Source organism: Panthera onca, chromosome C2, assembly GCF_046562875.1.
Source record: "Panthera onca isolate mPanOnc1 chromosome C2, mPanOnc1 haplotype 2, whole genome shotgun sequence".
NCBI lineage: Eukaryota > Metazoa > Chordata > Mammalia > Carnivora > Felidae > Panthera > Panthera onca.
Window position 1 is genome coordinate 46768708 of NC_138347.1, and position 19041 is coordinate 46787748.

At 40.0% G+C, this 19041-nt stretch overlaps 1 protein-coding gene across 4 annotated transcripts in view; it reads right to left on the bottom strand.

Moving 5' to 3' along the window:
* DCBLD2 (discoidin, CUB and LCCL domain containing 2) overlaps positions 1-18745 on the bottom strand; it is a 91118-nt gene extending 72373 nt beyond the window's left edge. The window contains exons 1-2 of one of the 4 annotated variants that reach the window (XM_060640172.3): positions 18145-18745; positions 355-582 (exon numbers count right to left, since the gene is read on the bottom strand). In XM_060640172.3, the coding sequence (XP_060496155.3) occupies positions 355-582; positions 18145-18361 (445 nt within the window). In that variant the 5' untranslated portion in view covers positions 18362-18745. The remainder of the gene's footprint in view (positions 1-354; positions 583-18144) is intronic. The other 3 variants (XM_060640171.3, XM_060640170.3, XM_078452928.2) reach the window with 3 other exon arrangements.
* Between the last annotated feature and the right edge of the window lie 296 nt (positions 18746-19041).

Consider the following 19041-nt stretch of genomic DNA (forward strand, 5'->3'; position numbering starts at 1 on the left):
ATACTGCCTCCTAAGTGTGAATTATGTGTGAATTATACCTGTATTCTTTAATTGCAAATAAAGTGATCAGGAAAAAAACAAAACAAAAAAATGAGATAATTAATGTCCTCCTTCTTGGAAGCAGTACAGTGGCATCCTGTTGCAAAAGTACCAACAAGCTTATTTGGAGAGTAAATAAACAGACAAGAATCTTCTCTTCCCAAAAGATTCAAATTGAGATTTCCACACATGGTCCACACAAATAATTTCTTACATATCATCCTATACAACCTAGTTATTCAATGTCAAGTATCAAACATTGCTTTAGCTTTAAAACTCAGGGCAGTGATGTACATTTACAAGAAAAATTCCTACCTATTTCAGTTCTGCTAACTCCAATGCCATTATAAATTCTCAAGTAATTAAAATGACAAGAATCAGAATCTTCAATGTCAAAGTCACCAAATTTGATGCGCACTCTCTCTCCCATCTTTACACGGATCTCCCATTCACAAACGGTGCTGTTGGGATAGGTCTGTGGGTAGTTTATGGACATGAGGGTCCCACTTTCAGGGCCTAGTACAGTATGTCCACATCCATCACCTTTAAAAAAAAAAAAGAGTTAAAAGAACGATAAATTATTATTACACCTTTAACTTATACTATAAATAATCAGGATTCTTTTGTGAAAATTTAAAAATATGTATGACAGATATTTTATGCCACCAATACTTTCCTTACACAAGATAAAAGGGATGATAGAGTTCTTAATATATTTACTCACAGGAGCCAAGAGAGAAGCCAGGTAAGGTCAAAATGATCAATGATTATCCTTATTCAAAGAACTTTCCAATCTGAATAAACAGATTTATTAGCTTAACAATACATTTATATACATATCACAACTCCAATCTTTAAAGGAGTATTAATTCATAGTAACTGTTGAAAGACAACATAAACTATAAAAATAAAAGTATGTGATCAGCTTCATCCATTTATTTATAAATATAAACCTTTCTAAAATCTGTGAGAAGACTAAAGGTTATGCAGATTACTGATCATACTACAGTATTACAAGGCATTTATCCTTGAAGGCATTAAAGCAATATTTAATGAAATTTAATTTTACATTCTACTGAAATTGGACTTTGGAGTACTCCCCCTCCTAAAACCTCACTTTTTCCTACCAAATGAGGAGGAAAAAATGGCATTTGTACATCATGAAACATTAGGAAAAATAACCTTCCTATCTTGGTAGCAGCAGGATTTGCTCCAGCAATTCGTTCTGCAACTGGATATGGGGACTCAGGTAACTTAACATAGTACTATTATTTGCACCCTTCCCTTTCTCATAAAAAGTGGTATTTGGGCACCTAGGAGAGGCATGCAGTGGTAAGAAGTTTCAGGTGCTGCTCCAATTGTACCAGTCAGCATTCCTTAATGATGGGATTCAATAATGAATCTCTTTTAAATCTCTAAAAGGAAGATGGGTACACTGTACTAAAACGATAGTATTTTTTCGTTCAAAAATAGCCACCTATAATCACCTTTGGAATAATTCAGTACTTACACAAAAAAACTATACTAAAAGTGACAGTGCTGAGTTTTATTTATTTTTTTAAATGTTTATTTTTGAGAGAGACAGAGAATGATCAGGGGAGGGGCGCAGAGAGAGAGAGAGAGAGAGAGAGAGAGAGAGACAGAGAGAGAGAATGAATATCTGAAGCAGGCTCCAGGCTCTGACCTGTCAGCACAGAGCCTGACGCGGGGCTTGAACTCACGAACTGTGAGATCATGACCTGAGCTGAAGTCAGACGCTTAGCCAACTGAGCCACCCAGGCGCCCCAGTTCTGAGTTTTAAAGTCAATATAGATATAGATGGCTGTAAAAGAATTTTCTATTACGTTGATTTATTATTTTTGAGAACAATGCAGTGCTGATATCATTTGCTAGAATAAAAGCTTTAAAGGCCTGTAAGAAGTTAATACAGTATCTAGCAAGTAGTTGCAAAATAAATGTTTATTAATTGGATGTATAAGGAAATTGTACATGAACCAATGAAAAAGTAATTTCAAACCAGTCTCAAAACTAAATTTTTTGAAAAGTTTTTATTTTTATTTTTTTTATTATTTTTTTTTTTTAAGTTTATTTGAGGAAGACAGAGAGAGTGTGAGCAGGGGTGGGGCAGAGGGAAGGAGGGAATCCCAAGCAGGCTCCGTAGGGTCAGAGCAGAGCCAGATGTGGGGCTCGAATTCACAAAACTGAGATCATGACCTGAACCAATATCAAGAGTTGGGACACTTAACCGACTGAGCTACCCAGGCACCCCTCAAAACTAACTTTAATAAAAGAACACTCTGTATAAGCTTATGATGACAATACTTTATATCCTTTCCTGATCAAGCAATTCTCAAATCCGTCCTACTATTGTTAGCCTACTCTTAAATGTTTAATTTTGAGAGACAGAGAAAGAGAGTGCATACGCAGAGGAGGCATTTGACAAAGGATCCAAAGTGGGCTCCATGCTAACAGCAGAGTCCGACACGGAACTCAAACCCATGAACCTTGAGATTATGACCTGAGCCGAGGTTTGGATACTTAACTGACTGAGCCACCCAGGCGCCCCTAGCCTATTTTAAAGGCCAATACTAGCAATCTGGCTTCCTAAACGAATATCTCACATAAAGCTCAGCTTTTGAGCAATGTTAAAACTTCAGCTCTCTCTACACCTGCTTTCATTCTACACACAAAAACTAGGCATAGCCACTCAATGATATATAAAGGCACCATGAAATAAACATGTGAGTTTTTGTGATATATTCACTGATATTTTGCAAATATAAAATTTAAATGTTAGATAACTTAGAAGATGGTTTCAGATTTTCCCTGAAACCATCAAGAAAATACCTTGAATATCTCTGAGTATCATCCAAATTAGAAACACAGGGATATAAAAACTGTCTCTGTAAAAATAAAGGAATTGTAATATAAATAACTTTTGAATAATCATTAACATTTTTCCTTAGAGAAAAAAAAACTATCCCCTAAGACAAAGTTTCTAACGTTATGAAACTAGTTTGAAATGTTCTCTTAATATTGAAAAGATGAAAATGTGCTTTCTGGAATGCTTAAATCTTTGAAAAGCAGCCGCTGAACAAATGAAATAACTCAAAATATAAATGTATTTTCTTTAGTGAATAGAACTAAAGCAGCTTTTTAAGTGTCTGGAAGTGTTGATGGATTTCAGGAAGCCAAGAATTTCCTATTAACAGCTGAATTCATGACTTAGTAATGGCAGATTGTCCCAACTAACGAATTCCCCATAGGCTATTATTTAACTTAAGGTTGCCATTTTAGGATGAATTTTACAAAAGTACAGGCAGTGTTAGTAATTTTTATGTCTTTATGCTCATATTTATGTTTGATTCTCAATAAGTAATACACAAAATGTTTCTTGCCCTTTCCTCTATAAAGCACAATTTCTACAAGTCAACAAAATAAATATAACTGATGAAAAACAGGACTTTTACATGCATGCTGATGAAGAAAACAATTAAAATGGAGAGGTCTTTTTTCAGTATCTTGTGTAGGGGGAGGGCATGAACAGTCCACAAGTAACGTGCCAAGAATGTTCTAAAATATGTGATGGAGTTCAGAGCTTCCTCCTCCAGCAAAAAGATGATATGCACCAGAAACCAAAGTTAAGAGAGTCTCAAATCTACTACTACAGTGAACGAGTTTGAATGTTTCATATGCCCAAGACTTTGATAAGTTTAACCTGACAAGATAAATAGCTTAGCTGGTCTGGACACTTATTGCTATCAAGTATATGTTTAGAATATTCCAGTTTGAAAGGGGAAGCTGGGCTTATACATTATCACTAGGCCAGCAGTTCTCAAATGTTTTTCTGTTATTCCCAAATAAGAAATACATTTTACATTGTATTCCTACACCCATGCATGTACAATCCTGACCTACTCTGGTCCCCACCAGCACTCAGAAAACCACTGTACTAGGCACCCAAAGGTCATAATGTTGAATTCTCAAAGAAAGACCCTGTCCTCACTTTTACCCCCAAATTAGAAAATGTGCTTGCCGTTTATTTTCACAGTTCTTAAAAGCAAATCCTATTCTGCACAATACTTAAATAAAGTATTTAAAAGTAAAACTAAAATCTGGAAAATATTCTTTATCAACTAATCACCTAATACACTCAGAGCAGTGGTGCTCAAATGGGGGGTGAGGGGGAGGCTCCCATGGGAGCAATTTTACCTCCCATTTGGCAATGTCTGGAGATATTTTTGGTTGCCACAACTGAGGGGGTGGGATCCTACTGGCATCTGGGGGTAGAAGTCAAGAATGTTGCTAAAGATCCTACAATGTGCACAGGACAGCCCCCAGAATAAAGGGTTGATGTTACATGTCAGGAGTACCGGGGTTGAGAAGACTGACTTGGAGCAAAGGCTAGGACAACTCAGACAGAAGATCTGAGTGAGTTCTTGGCTGGGTTTCCTTTGGCCCAAAGGATAATGCTGTTCTGTCCACTAAGGGTACAACCTAGGGCACATACTTTCCCTGCTGTGGTCAGTAGTTATACTAAAGAGTTTTACAGTCCCACTTCCCAATTTTTATAAGTAAATGGAGGTTAAAGGAGAGAAAACATCCTTTTTATTAGCCTACATCCCTGGAATAACTTTTTTTCTGGGTCAGGAGCTCTTAAAACTAGGGTTTAAAAAAGGGTGCGAATAGGGTCAGGAGTAAGTCTCCAAATTTTCTGCTTAGCTTTGTATGTTGGAAAGAATAATGATCTGTGACCAAGCTACACTGCCTCTTGTTATTCATTTTCACGAGGCAGAATTGACAAAGACAGCATAACTACTGTGGGGAAAAATAATTTTCACATGGTTTTCCTAGGACCAATCCATACACTATCACCCATTAACTCCAACATCACCAAATCTTTCTCCTTCTCAACTCCATCACCCCACCATCACTGCCAGCTTCTCCTCCTCCCCCTCCTCCTCTAGATGGTCTCCACAAAAGTATAACTGACCATCCAGGATAGAAGCCTGTCAATGTAATTTTTGAATTTCAATTTTATTTCAGTGAAGAAGAGACACTGGAATTTGATCTCACTGCTCCTTTGTTTGGCTGCAGATTTATCTAGGGAATTACTCATAGAACATGTGTTCACTTCCTCTGAAGAGTCTAAGGTCAGATGTGTTAAGCCAGATACAAGTTTTGGTATTGTTCCAGGAAAATAACTGAGTATTTTTTTAAACTACGTATCCCTAGAGAAAACAGAAAGAACATTAAACATATTTAAATAATAATGTATTAATACAATAAAGAAGATATGCTTATTTTAGGCTTCTCTAAACTTCAAATCAAATGTGGGTTTTTTGCATACATGCTCATGATACTGATTACATGTGACCTTGCAGCCACCCCCATATTTTAGTCACACTACTAATACAGAATATAAATCATACTAATGACTGAATCGTATTAACACAAACACTGCATGACTTCTAAAAATACTTTCTTCAACACCAAACACAAATGCAGGATGTTTGCACAAATAATGCCACAAATGTGGAGCAATGTAACTTTCATGATGACCATCATGAACTGGGAAAGGTTCAGACTTTCCAGCAAGCTTTCAAGGATTTTTTCTTTTTTAATCATTATGAACAGGTGAGTCTAACTACACTTGTTCTAAATAAGTGTGTCATTTCTGTCACATCTTCTAATGCATCTGTGAGATCTTATAAGCTGGAAAAAGAGGCATTTAGAGTAGAAAAGCATTCAAAGGAGTAACTTGCAAGAGTTAACTAAAACATCCTATTTCATTTGGATACAATGAAGATTTTTAGTGTAATATTTAGCATTGTGAATTTTTGGACTGAAGTACTCTGAGTCCTATTACTATAAGATTTTTAAAATTGCATCACTACATATCTCAAATAAATAATTCAAGGTACTACTTTAATTCCACTCATTTTTTAAAATACTACATAAGATGGATATGCTCAGAGAGCCTAAAGAAGGTCACTGTGACAATTTTTAGAAAAAGAAATAGCTCCCAGCTTCATTCTTTTTTAAGCCCAAACTATTCTCTGCATGTGTGATAATTTATAAAATTGAATTACATGAAGGAACGTGAGAAGTACAAATCCTCTTTAACCCCCACTAAGCACACATCCTACTTAGAACATAATGGTTAGGCAAATGAGCTCTGGAGTCCTGGCATGATTTTAAATGCCCTATCCAGCACTCACTGTGACTTTCAGAAGGTTATTTATTGCTGCTAAATCTCAGCTCCCTAAAATGGGGATACAAACAATTCAAACACAAAGGGCACAAATTAAATGAGACATTGTATGAAAACACCTAGTACTGAGGGCCTAACCTATAATAATGCGCTCAATAAACACTCTTTTGTTTGAGGGTACCATTCCAGTCATAAAAGACCAGAAAGGCTTTTGCCCGTCATATGTAGATACAGGGCATTTGGCTACAATCTAGCTAAAGTAACAGAACAACTGTCCATTACTTTGGGAAATGTACAGCAGCTTTAAAGTTTCAAGTGTAGTGTTCTTGTGAAAGTATAAACCCAAGAGAAAGTAACTCTCACTCAACTTCTCAGGGATGACCTCTACTTCAGTAACTCTCCGAATCACAAGCCGGGCTTTGTTTTTGCCATTATTAGAGACACTCTCACCCACCTGTGAAAACTCAAACACTTTAAAGTCTCAGCTAGTCAGTCTTCTTATACCCACATACTTTCCGTGAACTTGACTTCTCTCTTTTCTCCCAGTCTATTAATCTTGTCCTGGCCTCATGTCTTTCCCTACACAGCCTAGGCTTCATGTCCAGTATGTTAACTACCTCTTCCTGGTACTCTCAATTCCTAGCCATTGTGTCCTTCTTGAGTATCTACCTGTCAAACACTCAACCCTGGTTCACATAACCTCTCTCTGACAAAGAGCTGAGCACTACTGTGAAAACACACACACACACACACACACACACACACACACACACACACACTCCAGGGGGATAGGTGTCATTAGAGTAATGGGTTCCAATCTCAGAAGGGCACTCACAACCACTCAGTATTCTCTTCAGTGGTTCTCAAAATGTAATCAACATTAAAATCACCTCAGGGCTAATTAAATTAAAGGTTCTCAGGTTCCCCCCCCCTCATCTCCATAGATTCTAATATGTATGTCAGAAAAATTATCTTAAACTTAGACATTGGTTAAAAAAAAAATGGTCAACAGCATATCTTCTAAATGTCACAGAAGCTAAAAGCTGCCCAAGGAATATAGGGCAAAATAGTTATTTGGATTTGCTGTATTTATCACTGCTTAAAGGTCCCAGTTTTCATTACATGTTAATGTATATAGTTTCTTATCTGGTAGAGATGCAAATCATTTCTGTGCAGCTGAAAAGATAATCCCAAAGATTAGTTTATGACCCTATTGGCCCATTACCCAGATTTAGCAATTTAGCAATCACATCTAATCTGGCAATCACATCCTGTAACACCTGGTTTCTCAAATACTCTTAGGACAGGTTTTAACACCTTACTGATTCCCTCATTAATGAATGAACTGAATAAAATCTTTGACACGTGTTCATTTTATATTTGCATAGCAGGTATGATTTTGCCTCTTTTGCAAATTCTAACCTGTAAAACAGCTCGTCAGTGGGAGCTAGGTTTTGCAATTTAACAAATCATAAGACACTAACAATAACGGCAACAACAACGAAACCCACATAAAACTCTTTCCACCCAGTGTATCCTGACCTCTACCATCTTCTCGCTCACTTTTCCTTTCTTTTACAAAGAAGTTTCTTCTAGTCTCCATAGTTGATGTCTTACTTCTTTGCTTCCCGTTCTAAGTTCCAATGCACTGCAATTCAGCTTCCAAAAAGAAAAGTTTAAGTCCTAATTTCCGGTACCAATGAATATAACCTTATTTGGAAACAGGGTCTTAACAGATGTCATCAAGTTAAAATGAGGTCATACTGGTTAAGGTGGATCCTCCTTCAATGACAGGTGTCCTTAGATAAAGAGAAAAAGGTGGACATGGTTACAGACACAGGAAGAATACTACATTACAGAGGCAGAGCTTGGAATGATGCAAAGGAACTCCAAAGATTAAAACTCCAGAAGCTAGGGAGGCAAGGAAAGACCCTCCCCCAGAATCTTTAACAGAGTATATAGCTGTGCTGACACCCCAATTTCAGAATTCTAGCCTCCAGAACACTAAGACAATAAAGTTCTGTTGCTTTAAGCTATCTAAATTTGTGGTAATTTGTTACGGCAGCCCTAGGAAATACAGGCCTACTCACCAATGAAACTATTCACTAATGCAGCCAGTTTCCAAGCTGCCAAAAGTTAACGTGATGAGGGAGCGAAAGGCAAGCTGAGGGCAAAGCACAAGCACATACCCACAACCCCTTCCACCTCCCAGGTGTGACCTTCCCCGGGCACTCCTGGCTGCCCAAGAACAAAGAAAGGGGAGAAACAACGGTTATCTGATAGCACAGTGATGCAGGAGTCTCCCATCAGTTTGCAACTGTCTTAATGATTTACAAGAAAAAAGCAATCTCCAGAAACCTAGAGACTCAACCTCCTGGGGACCTAATGTCATCCTCCCCTCCACAGCATAGAATATCTTATATAATCAGTCAGTCTTCACACAACCCCAGCGCAGCTCTTTCTGCTCACGGGTACTGTCCCGTGCTGTAATAAAAACACCTTTTTGCACTGAAAACGTCCCAAGAATTCTCCCTTGGCCGTTGGCTCCGAACCCGACTCCAAACCATGTCAAATGGATACTTTTCCATCCTTATCATGTGTGACCTTTCCATATTATCTGGCATCGCTGGCCCTTCCTTCCCTCCCATCTTCCTTCCTTCCTTTGTATCTTCCCTCCCTCCTTAAAATTCTCCTTCCCTGGCTCAGTTTTTTGAACCAACTGCAACTTCTCTAGCATGTTCCTGGGCTTCTTACTGCCAACCACTGATGCTGTTCAGTTCCTCCCCCATTCTGGGTATTCTACCAGGGGTATCTCCCTACTTCCCTCAGTTACCACGAAGTCTCCAACCCTTCTCCTAATCCTCAAACCTGTCATCTACTTATATATTAAGCACCTCTGCTCATATTATTCACTCACTGAATAAAAATTTACTGACTTCCCAAACAGATTTGATCCCAGCCCTCAAACATTCTAGAAAGCGAGGTGAATTATGTATTTAAACACGTAAGAGCGTTAAGTAGATGCCATGGTCAATATGCCTAATATTTAAATCCAAGTGTCTGACTCCAAAGTCTCTTCTCTATACTTTCAAAGTCCACCAAAGCACAAAACGGTGAAGACAGACCAAGAAAGCGCTCAGGCTGTTCACAGTAAACACAAGCCAAAACCAAAAAGAAAAAAATCTGACAGTTTAAATGATACTTTCAGTAGAGCAGAGACTAGACTGCAAGGAAATCAGCATTTAACTAATATTTGTTGTGCACCAGCTACTCAGAAAATGTACAGCACAGACAGAGTCAATCAGTTAGTACGTTTGTCACTGAAAAAACCAGATACAAGGTACTGGGCAAGCAAACAGCAAAGAGGAAAGATGTATACAAGCCAGCAGGGTTTTGAGCGTGTTTCCAGGTACAGAGTAAGAAGCCCATTCAAGTTTAAATTCTACTTAAACACAACTTACATTCCCTGATAAAGCAGTGCTCGGATAAGTGGAAGAGATGGTTTCGGGAAGAAGGAAAGGTGAGGCAGGTATGCTGTGTAGGAGTTGAGCTCTACAAAGTGGAGGGGCCACTGTGCTCCTGCTGAGCAGTAAGCCCCATGGGAGATTTGATCAGTAGTCCTCACTGGTGGTAGGACTAGTCACAGTGGGACACATGACTTTCTCCAGTGACCCTGGGCTATCCAGAACCAGAGAAAGGCAGTGGGGACTGGCATGTGAGCCAGGTTGGGGATCTTTCAAGGACAAGAGGAAGGGCATGACAGAATGAGAGACGTAGGAGGCCACATTGAGGAAGTGACCCTAGAGATGGACAAATGGACCGGATGAAGGCAGAGGAACCTAAGTTTGATGTCTTGCTAATACCTCAGTCTGCCCCTCAGTGCAAAGTCCTCCACAATTTTGTTCCCACTGACCTTTCCAGCCTTCATTTCTCATTACTTTCCTCTGACACCAGATTACTGAAACTACTATTCTCCAGTAACTGCAGCTGCCAAAGAAAAAGGAGGCAGGCAACTGTGAGAACCAAAATTAGTGCGACTCTTTGGTAATGTTGGAGATGGCCAGCAGTCAGCACTGAAATCAGAGTTTGAAAGACCCGGCAAAGGAGAGACCCAACTTGCTGACACTGATTTAGGCTGTTACTGACAAGACGGGCACAACTGTTTTCTAAGTAGCCATGGCTCTGGCTCTAGCTGAAGGACTTCTCTCACCGAGGGAGCAAAGAGGTCTAGCTCCCAGAAAGAGGGTGGCTGGGACATGCTAGGCCCTGAGCAAGTACACAGTAAGGTCCAAGAGAGGGCTCTAGTACCATGAGACTGAGAAGCCCGGGCTCTGACAGCTAACTGTGGGGATTAGACAAGAGTAACATGAAGGGCACGCAAATGCCCAGACACTAATGTCGAATAATGTACATGGGGCAGCAGATTCACTCCAGCAATGGGTTCCCAGTTCATATTTTTGAATGACAATTTAGTAGATATAAGAAGACAATGAGAAGACAATAAGAAGACAACTTAAAAATCTCTGTCAGAACAAATATTTAATACACAGTGTGAATAATGGGTGGCTCAGTTAGTTGTCTGACTTCAGCTCAAGTCATTATGTCACAGTTTGTGAGTTCAAGCCCCACACTGGGCACTGTGCTGACAGCTCAGAGCCTGGAGCCTGCTTCAGATTCTGTGTCTCCCTTTCTTTCTGCACCTCCATCCCCCTCTCAAAAAAAAAAATTTTTTTTAAGTTTTTTTAAATACCCAGTGTGAATAATGAATGCAAAGAAATAAGTGAAAAGTACTATCTTGGAAGGAGTGTGTGGGCAATGGTTAAAGAATTCTTCTCAGGGATAATACCCAAGAAGGGTTGTGAAGGAAGATCAGGAACTTACCAAGGATGCAAGGAAAGAAAAAAGCTCTTTCTTTTTAAATAGACAAATAGCATATGTAAAGAGATCACTATAGGGAACAAGGCAAAAAAAGCATGAAATTATACCTCAGAGCAATAAGTCTTACACGTGAAATATATATATAAAACGGGTGGGGATGCTGGTATAAGATTAAGTTAGAGAAGAAGGTAGACACCAGACTGTAAAAACAATTACATGTGTAACATTCAAAGGAATTTGGAATGTATCTTACAGGTGATCAAGAGGCTGCCGGACACACTATGGAAGTATTAACATAGTTCCAGGAAGGCAAGTACCCCAGGGCCCAGAACCGTTGCCAGCCATAACCAACCAGCAAATATCTGCCCAATTATTAGGCAGGGGTGCAAGGTAGGGGGCTCAAAAGGAGGAAGTAGTAAGCCAGGACCAGGTACTTAGAGTCTGGCTACTCACTGCAACAGGACAAGCTTTTATACCCCCATGCTTTCCTGACTCCTTGGTGTTCTGATGCTGTGATCTTTACTTCTCAAATGTCTGTCATCCCCGTGGACTACAAACATACCAGTCCTTTAAAGCTCACTCAGTTATCAGCAAGGCTTCTCCTATTTCCCTAGGCATTGTGAGCTCTTCCTCCCTTCAAACCCACAGCACTATGCAACCTCTCCCGGTTATTTTTAGATATAATCCAACTGAATTATTTCCCCAATGAGACTGTAGGTTCTCTGAAGACAATTATAATATTTTACTCTTCTCTAAATGTCTCAAGACTGTACTGACATATGTGCACACATCTCTGGGAGCTCATCATAGCTGGTACTACTTCCTGCTATAAGTTCTTAATGAGAGGAGTATTAGCATCTTTTCTTTGACCAACCAAGCAATTCAGTTTTGACTGCAAACTTACATGCACCCTACTCAACAAAAGCCGTGCAAGAAACTTGGCCTACTCTCAGAAAGCTTAGTTGAGGGAGGCTGCACCTTGGAGGGGGTCTTCCCCATAATTTCAAGTGACTAATCAACATCTTTCTTCCAACTACATATCCTTCAGAGTGCACGTTGATCTAACAGACAATGTTTTAGCAGTCCTCTAAGACCACCCCATTATCCCATCTGCTTCAGTGGACTCTGGCATTCATTAAATACTAGTTTATTTGAATATTTCTATTTTCTGTCCTTGTGGATTATGTTGATTTCCATGTAATAATCTGGAAATTAGCATTATGGTTTTTTTTTTTAATTCAATGTTTGTTTATTTTTGAGAAAGAGACAGATTGCCAGCAGGGGAGGGGCAGAGAGAGAGGAAAACAGAATCCAAAGCAGGCTCCTGGCTCTGAGCTATCAGCAGAGAGCCCGACTCAGGGCTCGAACCCAAGGACCACGAGATTATGACTTGAGCCGAAGTTCGCGCTTAACTGACTGAGCCACCCAGGTGACCTGCATTATATGTTTCTAAGCTAATATTTTGAACTGAAATACCTTCTTACAAAAGATCCCACAATGAATGAAGAATTTAATCAAATGCGCTAAAGAAAATGCTGTAATAGCAATTCTGAACAATAGAGTAATTACTTCATAAATAATGAATTTTTACATTTTGAAGTTTTTGCTATATTTTTAAGTATGCTTGCATGTGTTAAATTAGCCTACACAATACACAATTTGAACACAATATGTCTACAGAACATAACAACACGATTAAAATTATAACTATGTAAGATTATGTAGGTGTGTGAATATAGAATAGTAAGAAACATAAAAATCATAAGTTGATACATTAGGGGGTAAAACTATGGATAATTATCAATTAAGTCTTTGGTTTAGAATCACATTATCTGTACAATATTTAAAAAATACAATGATAAGGCCATAAGGTTTTTATAAAGTAAACTGAATCCATGAGCCATACAAGAAAAACTGCCTGTCTCACTTCATATTTCAACAACCACATTTCACTATCTCTATGAAGCTTTTCCTAATCCTAACAATTTTAGGTCATCATTCTACATCCTTCCAGCTGATCAAGAAGTTGAAACAGGAACTTTATTTGCATGCATTCAATTAACACCCAATATTACCACCTGAGCTTTCACATCCCACGTCATTTTGTAAAGTATAATCCTAAACTTAAAACCTACCTCTATGTAAATGGAGTCTTTCCGCATACTATAATCTTATGATTTTTTTTATGGAAATTAATTCATTTGTCACGTTAATTCTAGCACTGGTACTTTCACCTACACCAATTTCATGGATATTAAGGTGTTGTTCTTATGTTGGTCTTCTAGAATGAACCTTAGATGTTCAGATAGAATTATTAACCATCTTCATAGGCAAATAATGTTTCTTCTTTGCTTATAACATTGGGAAATCTACCTAAAAATCATTGACCTGTAATTTTACAATGAATTTTTCATTTACAAGTTTTAAAAATACGAATTTTAAACCTGATCATTAGCACTTTGGAATTTGGGCTGTATTTCTAATTTTCACTGTGCGAAATTAATCGGAAACAGCAGAAAAAAGATGCTTTGATTTTGCCTCTCAACAAAACTACATGTCAGAGGCCAAATGTTTTATCAGACCAAGAAAAGACAATGGAAAATTCTAAATTAACCTAATGTCAATATTAGAATTACAAATGTTCACTGCTGAGGCAGAAGTGTTCATTTCTGACAACTCACAAATATTGTTCAAAAATTATTTACCTGCGTCACAGCCAAATAAAGGCATTACTTGACAGAAAACAACTTTTTCCCCCCGCACGTTAGTTCTGACATCATTGCGGAACTGAATGATTAAGAAAGAACCTGACTTGTTTCACAGATTTATTAGCAAACAAAAATCAATACCTTCACAAATATTTCACGGTAATAGGTATAAACAAGTCAGTCTTAATAAATTTTAAAAATTAACTTCCTGGGGAGCACCTCGGTTGGTTAAGCGTCCAACTTTGGCTCAGGTCATGGTCACACGGTTTGTGAGTTCGAGCCCTGAGCTGGGCTCTATGCTGACAGCTCAGTGCCTGGAGCCGGCTTCAGATTCTGTGTCTCCCTTTCTCTCTGACCCTCCCCTCCTCGAACTCTGTGTGTGTGTCTCTCTCTGCCTCTCTCTCTCAAAAACAAACATTAAAAAAATTTTTTTTAGATTAATGTCCTGATATTTTACCACATTCAAATAAACATCTAACCCAAAAAGGGAGGCAAGTCCTCTAGGACACAAATGAGGAAGCTGAGATCCTGAGATGAGGGGACACAAATTGCTATTCATAAATAAAGTAAATCAGGGGCATAGAATCATTCATAGACTCTCAACTTCCTATTAAATATACTTATTACAGTAAATATGCAATCAAATACGCAAGTAATAAATTTAACCAATTTAAGTTTTTTAGAAAGACGTGTTACAGTAAAATAGGCTTTCAACAACAAAAAACCCATCATAGTACAATTAGATGTGAATAAATACAATCTATGTATATTAATGAAGTAAGACTGGTTAAAAGACATCTCTGCTGGGAAGGGCTGACGGATTTTCAGACCACTGATAAATTTTATTCTGAGCCAAATGAAAAGAAAAATCACTGCCAGCAGAATATATGCTGAGTATTACATGACATTACAGCTCACCCTTGAAAAACGCAGAGGTTAAACACGCTAACCTCCCCGTGCATAGTCAAAAATCCGCCTATAACTTTTGACTCCCCAAAACTTTACTAGTAGCTCACTGTTGACCAGAAGCCCTACCAGCCTTCCATATAACATAAACAGATGATTGACACATATTCTGTATGCTACTGGTGTTATATGCTATATTCTTATAATAACACATAACTTTTTCTTATTTTTTACATATTTTTGGGCTATTAAGTTCCTGAGTTTTTTCAAATGTTTGTGAATCTCCAAAAAATTTTCTTTTTTTTTTTTTTTTCATTTTTTTTTTTTCTTTTTTTTTTTTTTTTTTTTTTTTAATTTTTTTTTCAACGTTTATTTATTTTTGGGACAGAGAGAGACAGAGCATGAACGGGGGAGGGACAGAGAGAGAGGGAGACACAGAATCGGAAACAGGCTCCAGGCTCTGAGCCATCAGCCCAGAGCCTGACGCGGGGCTCGAACTCACGGACCGTGAGATCGTGACCTGGCTGAAGTCGGACGCTTAACCGACTGCGCCACCCAGGCGCCCCTCTCCAAAAAATTTTCTAACACACTTATTAAAAAAAAAAATCGGCGCAGTTTGACCTGTGTAGCCCAAGGGTCGACTGTAACTGGAATGAGAGTAATACCTTCTGCTACTTCAAATGATATCTGCAAGATTTAAAAAAAAATTTGAAGCACAGTTCTACCTCAACATATACATTAAATGCATTTCTACCTAGACTGGCCAAAGGGGGAAAAAAAAACTGAAATATCATAAAACATTTTTTTCACAGCTTATATTTTGACTATATGTTAATTACAGAAAATATGGAAAAGCATAAAGAAATACCCAGAAGACAACTACTATTTTATTTCTTTTCAGTCTTCTTCCAAAGACTTATAGAGTAAAAACTCCAGTTTGTCACTTAACACTACAAAATATAGACATTCCCATTATTAAAAATTCTAATGGAGTTTTAAAACACTGCTCTTCATTTTTAAATTAGATTTCTTTTCAGGTTATGTGAGGGAATACCAGTTGGATCCCAAAGCTTGTCTGTTAGATTAGTTAAGACTGGTTTAAAAGCAATTCTATCACCGACTGCATCAGGGTCCTTTGGATAAAAAATATAATTTTTAAAAATTAGGGGAACTGAAATCTCACACAATTCCTGTTTCCAGTGATGTATACCTAACTGGTTCTTATTTATCAACTTAATACACTCAAAATTAATAATGATAATCACTTATAGCTATATTACACTTTTCCCTTTGCAAAATTCCTATGTACTATCATTTCATTTTTTTAAGGCTATGGAATAGGTTATTCTCTTATCACAGATGTAGAAAACTGTGGTACAAAGAAATTAAGTGACCTCACAAAATTTACCCTATCAACTTAGCAGAACTAGAAATCGGGTCTTTTAAATTAACACCATCCTTTCTATTTGTGCTAATCTACACTGCTTATAGAAGACGTTGCTGTGAAAGAGAACCATGTGTTTGTTAAAACGCTGTGCAAAAAACCGAAGTTGAATGGGGGCACCTGGATGGCTCAGTCGGTTAAGCGTCAGACTCTTGACCTCAGCTCACTCAAGTCACGATCTCAGGATTCGTGAATTCTAGCCCCGTGTCTTGGCCCTGCACTGGGAGTGCAGATCTTGCTCGGGATTCTCTTTCTCCTTCTCTCTCTGCCCCTCCCCTGCTTGCTGGCTCTCTCTCTCTCTCAAATAAATAAACTTAAGAAAATACAAACCCTGAAATCAAACCTTGAAAGAAAATAAGTTAATGTTGTGTGTTAATTAGGCCAGTTTCGAGAAATTCCAAAAACTAAGGAAACTGTCTCATTTGGTGAGGAGACACAGAACTGATTCTATACTGCTCAAAGATGATTTTTAAAAACATGATATGAACACTTCAGATCTAGAAATAAGCAAAACTGAGCATTCTGCTTATACGGTTACATTCCTTTCTGTATCAAGGTAACTTTTGTGTCTCAGTTCCCTTATGTTTGAAATGGGATAACCATCCCTATCTCAGATGGTTGTGTTGAGGATTAAATGACTTAATACACATACACCACTGAGTACTATGCCTACCACAAAGTCCCAACTAGTTGTAGCACTATGCAAGCCTTCTCGTTTCTTCTCTCTCCTACTAGAAGGAAAATACATGCACAGGCTCTAAAACTTCAATAGGGGGGTGGGAAGGAGGAGATATCACACTTTATTTTATTAAATGCTGATTCAGGAATTTATTTAAGATAAACTAACTAAAAACCTGAATGCTAAGCATCTAAATTTTAAGTTACATGGCATAGAAACGTGCCTAGAACTAAAAGAGGTCACTTTACCAAATACATTTTTCTTCATTGTGAGATTCTATTTCCACATGCCTGTCAAAGTTTCGGCATTTTCATAACGACAGGCTGTGGCCATGATTCCACACTTTACTGAGAACCATATGAGAACAACATTTAAGCTGGACTTAAACATGGAGATCAACTTAAAAAAAAATCTTCCCAGCAATAAATAACAATCCAATCCATATTCTTCTCACTGCAATAAAAAAGGAAATACAATGGGAAAATGTGTTCAATAACTGATGCCAAACTGATTGAAAAATTGCAGTTCACTGCCTGAAAATAGTACTAAAGGCCGGAGGAGGAATCAGCCCTGCATTCTCTTTCCATTATGATGATTATTCAATAAACAGTTTTGCTCAATTCTGAAACAGGTATTTCAAGGACGGTAGACGGAAAAAAAGTTCTGTCACTTTCTGGAAGGGCTTACCCTTTTAACTCGGAATGCTCATAGCACGTTGCCTTGGGTCAGAATGAGTGTCTGACCCAGGCAATCTAGACCACCAGCAGGAATAATAGGAAGGGATCGTAAAGGACTTGTACTGAATCCAAAACTCAAAGCTAACCAGAATCAGTATCCTTCGCTTTTGAACCTGAGCACTTTCACAAAAGATAATTAGCACCACTTGCCTTTAACTGGTTTAAGATGCTATTTAATTATCTTGTCTTCCTACTCTGTCCATCATTTTAGCTTAACTTTAGGGGTCACATCTCCAAAACTTTTTTCCTCCCAAATATTTTTCCAAGAAGAATCCAATACCGAAAAGGAGGCCTTCACAGCAGAGTCTCACTTCTCTCTTTTCAGCAGCACCAAAGGCCTGGTCAAAAAGTAAAGACGCGCCAACTTGGGGGACAAGGGGCAGAGCCCACCTTTGCAACTCATCCCGGAGAGGGCCTGGTCTGGTCACGCACCCAAGCGCACTGCACCTCCCCCGCGCGTCTAGAGACCCGGCATCCCGGAGGTTCCCCTGCGACCCCGCCGCCCCTGGGGCTCCGCGCGCTCCCCGGGAACCACTCACCTTGCTGGGCTCCGGCGTCCTCGAGCAACAGGAGCAGGATAAGTAAAAGCAGGAGGAACAGAGGCATGGGGAAGGAGGAGGAGGAGGAGGAGGAGTTGGGGCGGGGTGGGCGAGGGCGGGAGAAGGGGAGCGCGGCCCGGGCGGGGGCGGCGGCCGCGGCCCGGACTCGGAGACGGGGAGGGCTGCGCCCGGCTCTCACCGCCGCCCGGCTCCCCATCTCGGCGGCCGGCTGTCCGCCTGCATAGTGCGGGAGCCCCGGGAGAGGAGGCGGCGGCTGCGGCGGGAGGGCGAGAGGCACCGCGCGCTACGCCCCGCGCCGGGACCGTCTCTGCCCCTTGCTCCGCTTTCGCCTCCTCTTCTCTAGTTCCTTCCCTCCGCTCCCTATCCGGAGACCCCAGACCAGAGCGCTGGGGAAGAGAGGGAAGGAAGCGGGGTACTCGAGCCGCGGAGGGCCGCTGCGGCAGAGCCGGAGGACGCGCCTCCCGCGCCGCGTCCCTCAACCCAACCCCGACTCGCGGCACACGCCCGGGGCTCCGGCTAGCTAGCTGGCAGGCGGGCCGCCCGCTCCCTTGCGCTCCCTCTGGCGCGCACTGACCACGCCTCCTCGGCCCGCCAAGGCCAATCTGCAGTTGGCTCCGGTCCGTCTCCCTCCGAGCCACCCAATCAACACGCTCTCTCCTCAGTCGGCCCGTTAGGTCCCCGGCCCACTCCTTGAGCTCAACCGCCCCTCTTCTCTCTCCTCCAATCCCCTGCAGCCTTAGGAAAGCGTCCCACCCCGCTTCCCCCAATCGGGGTTCCGCCCCCAAGCTCGGGCCCCCGGCAGCCCTGCCCGGCCCGGGCGCCTGTTATTGTTGGGACGGCAGCCCAAGCTGATCTCGCTGGGGCGGCTGCTCGCAC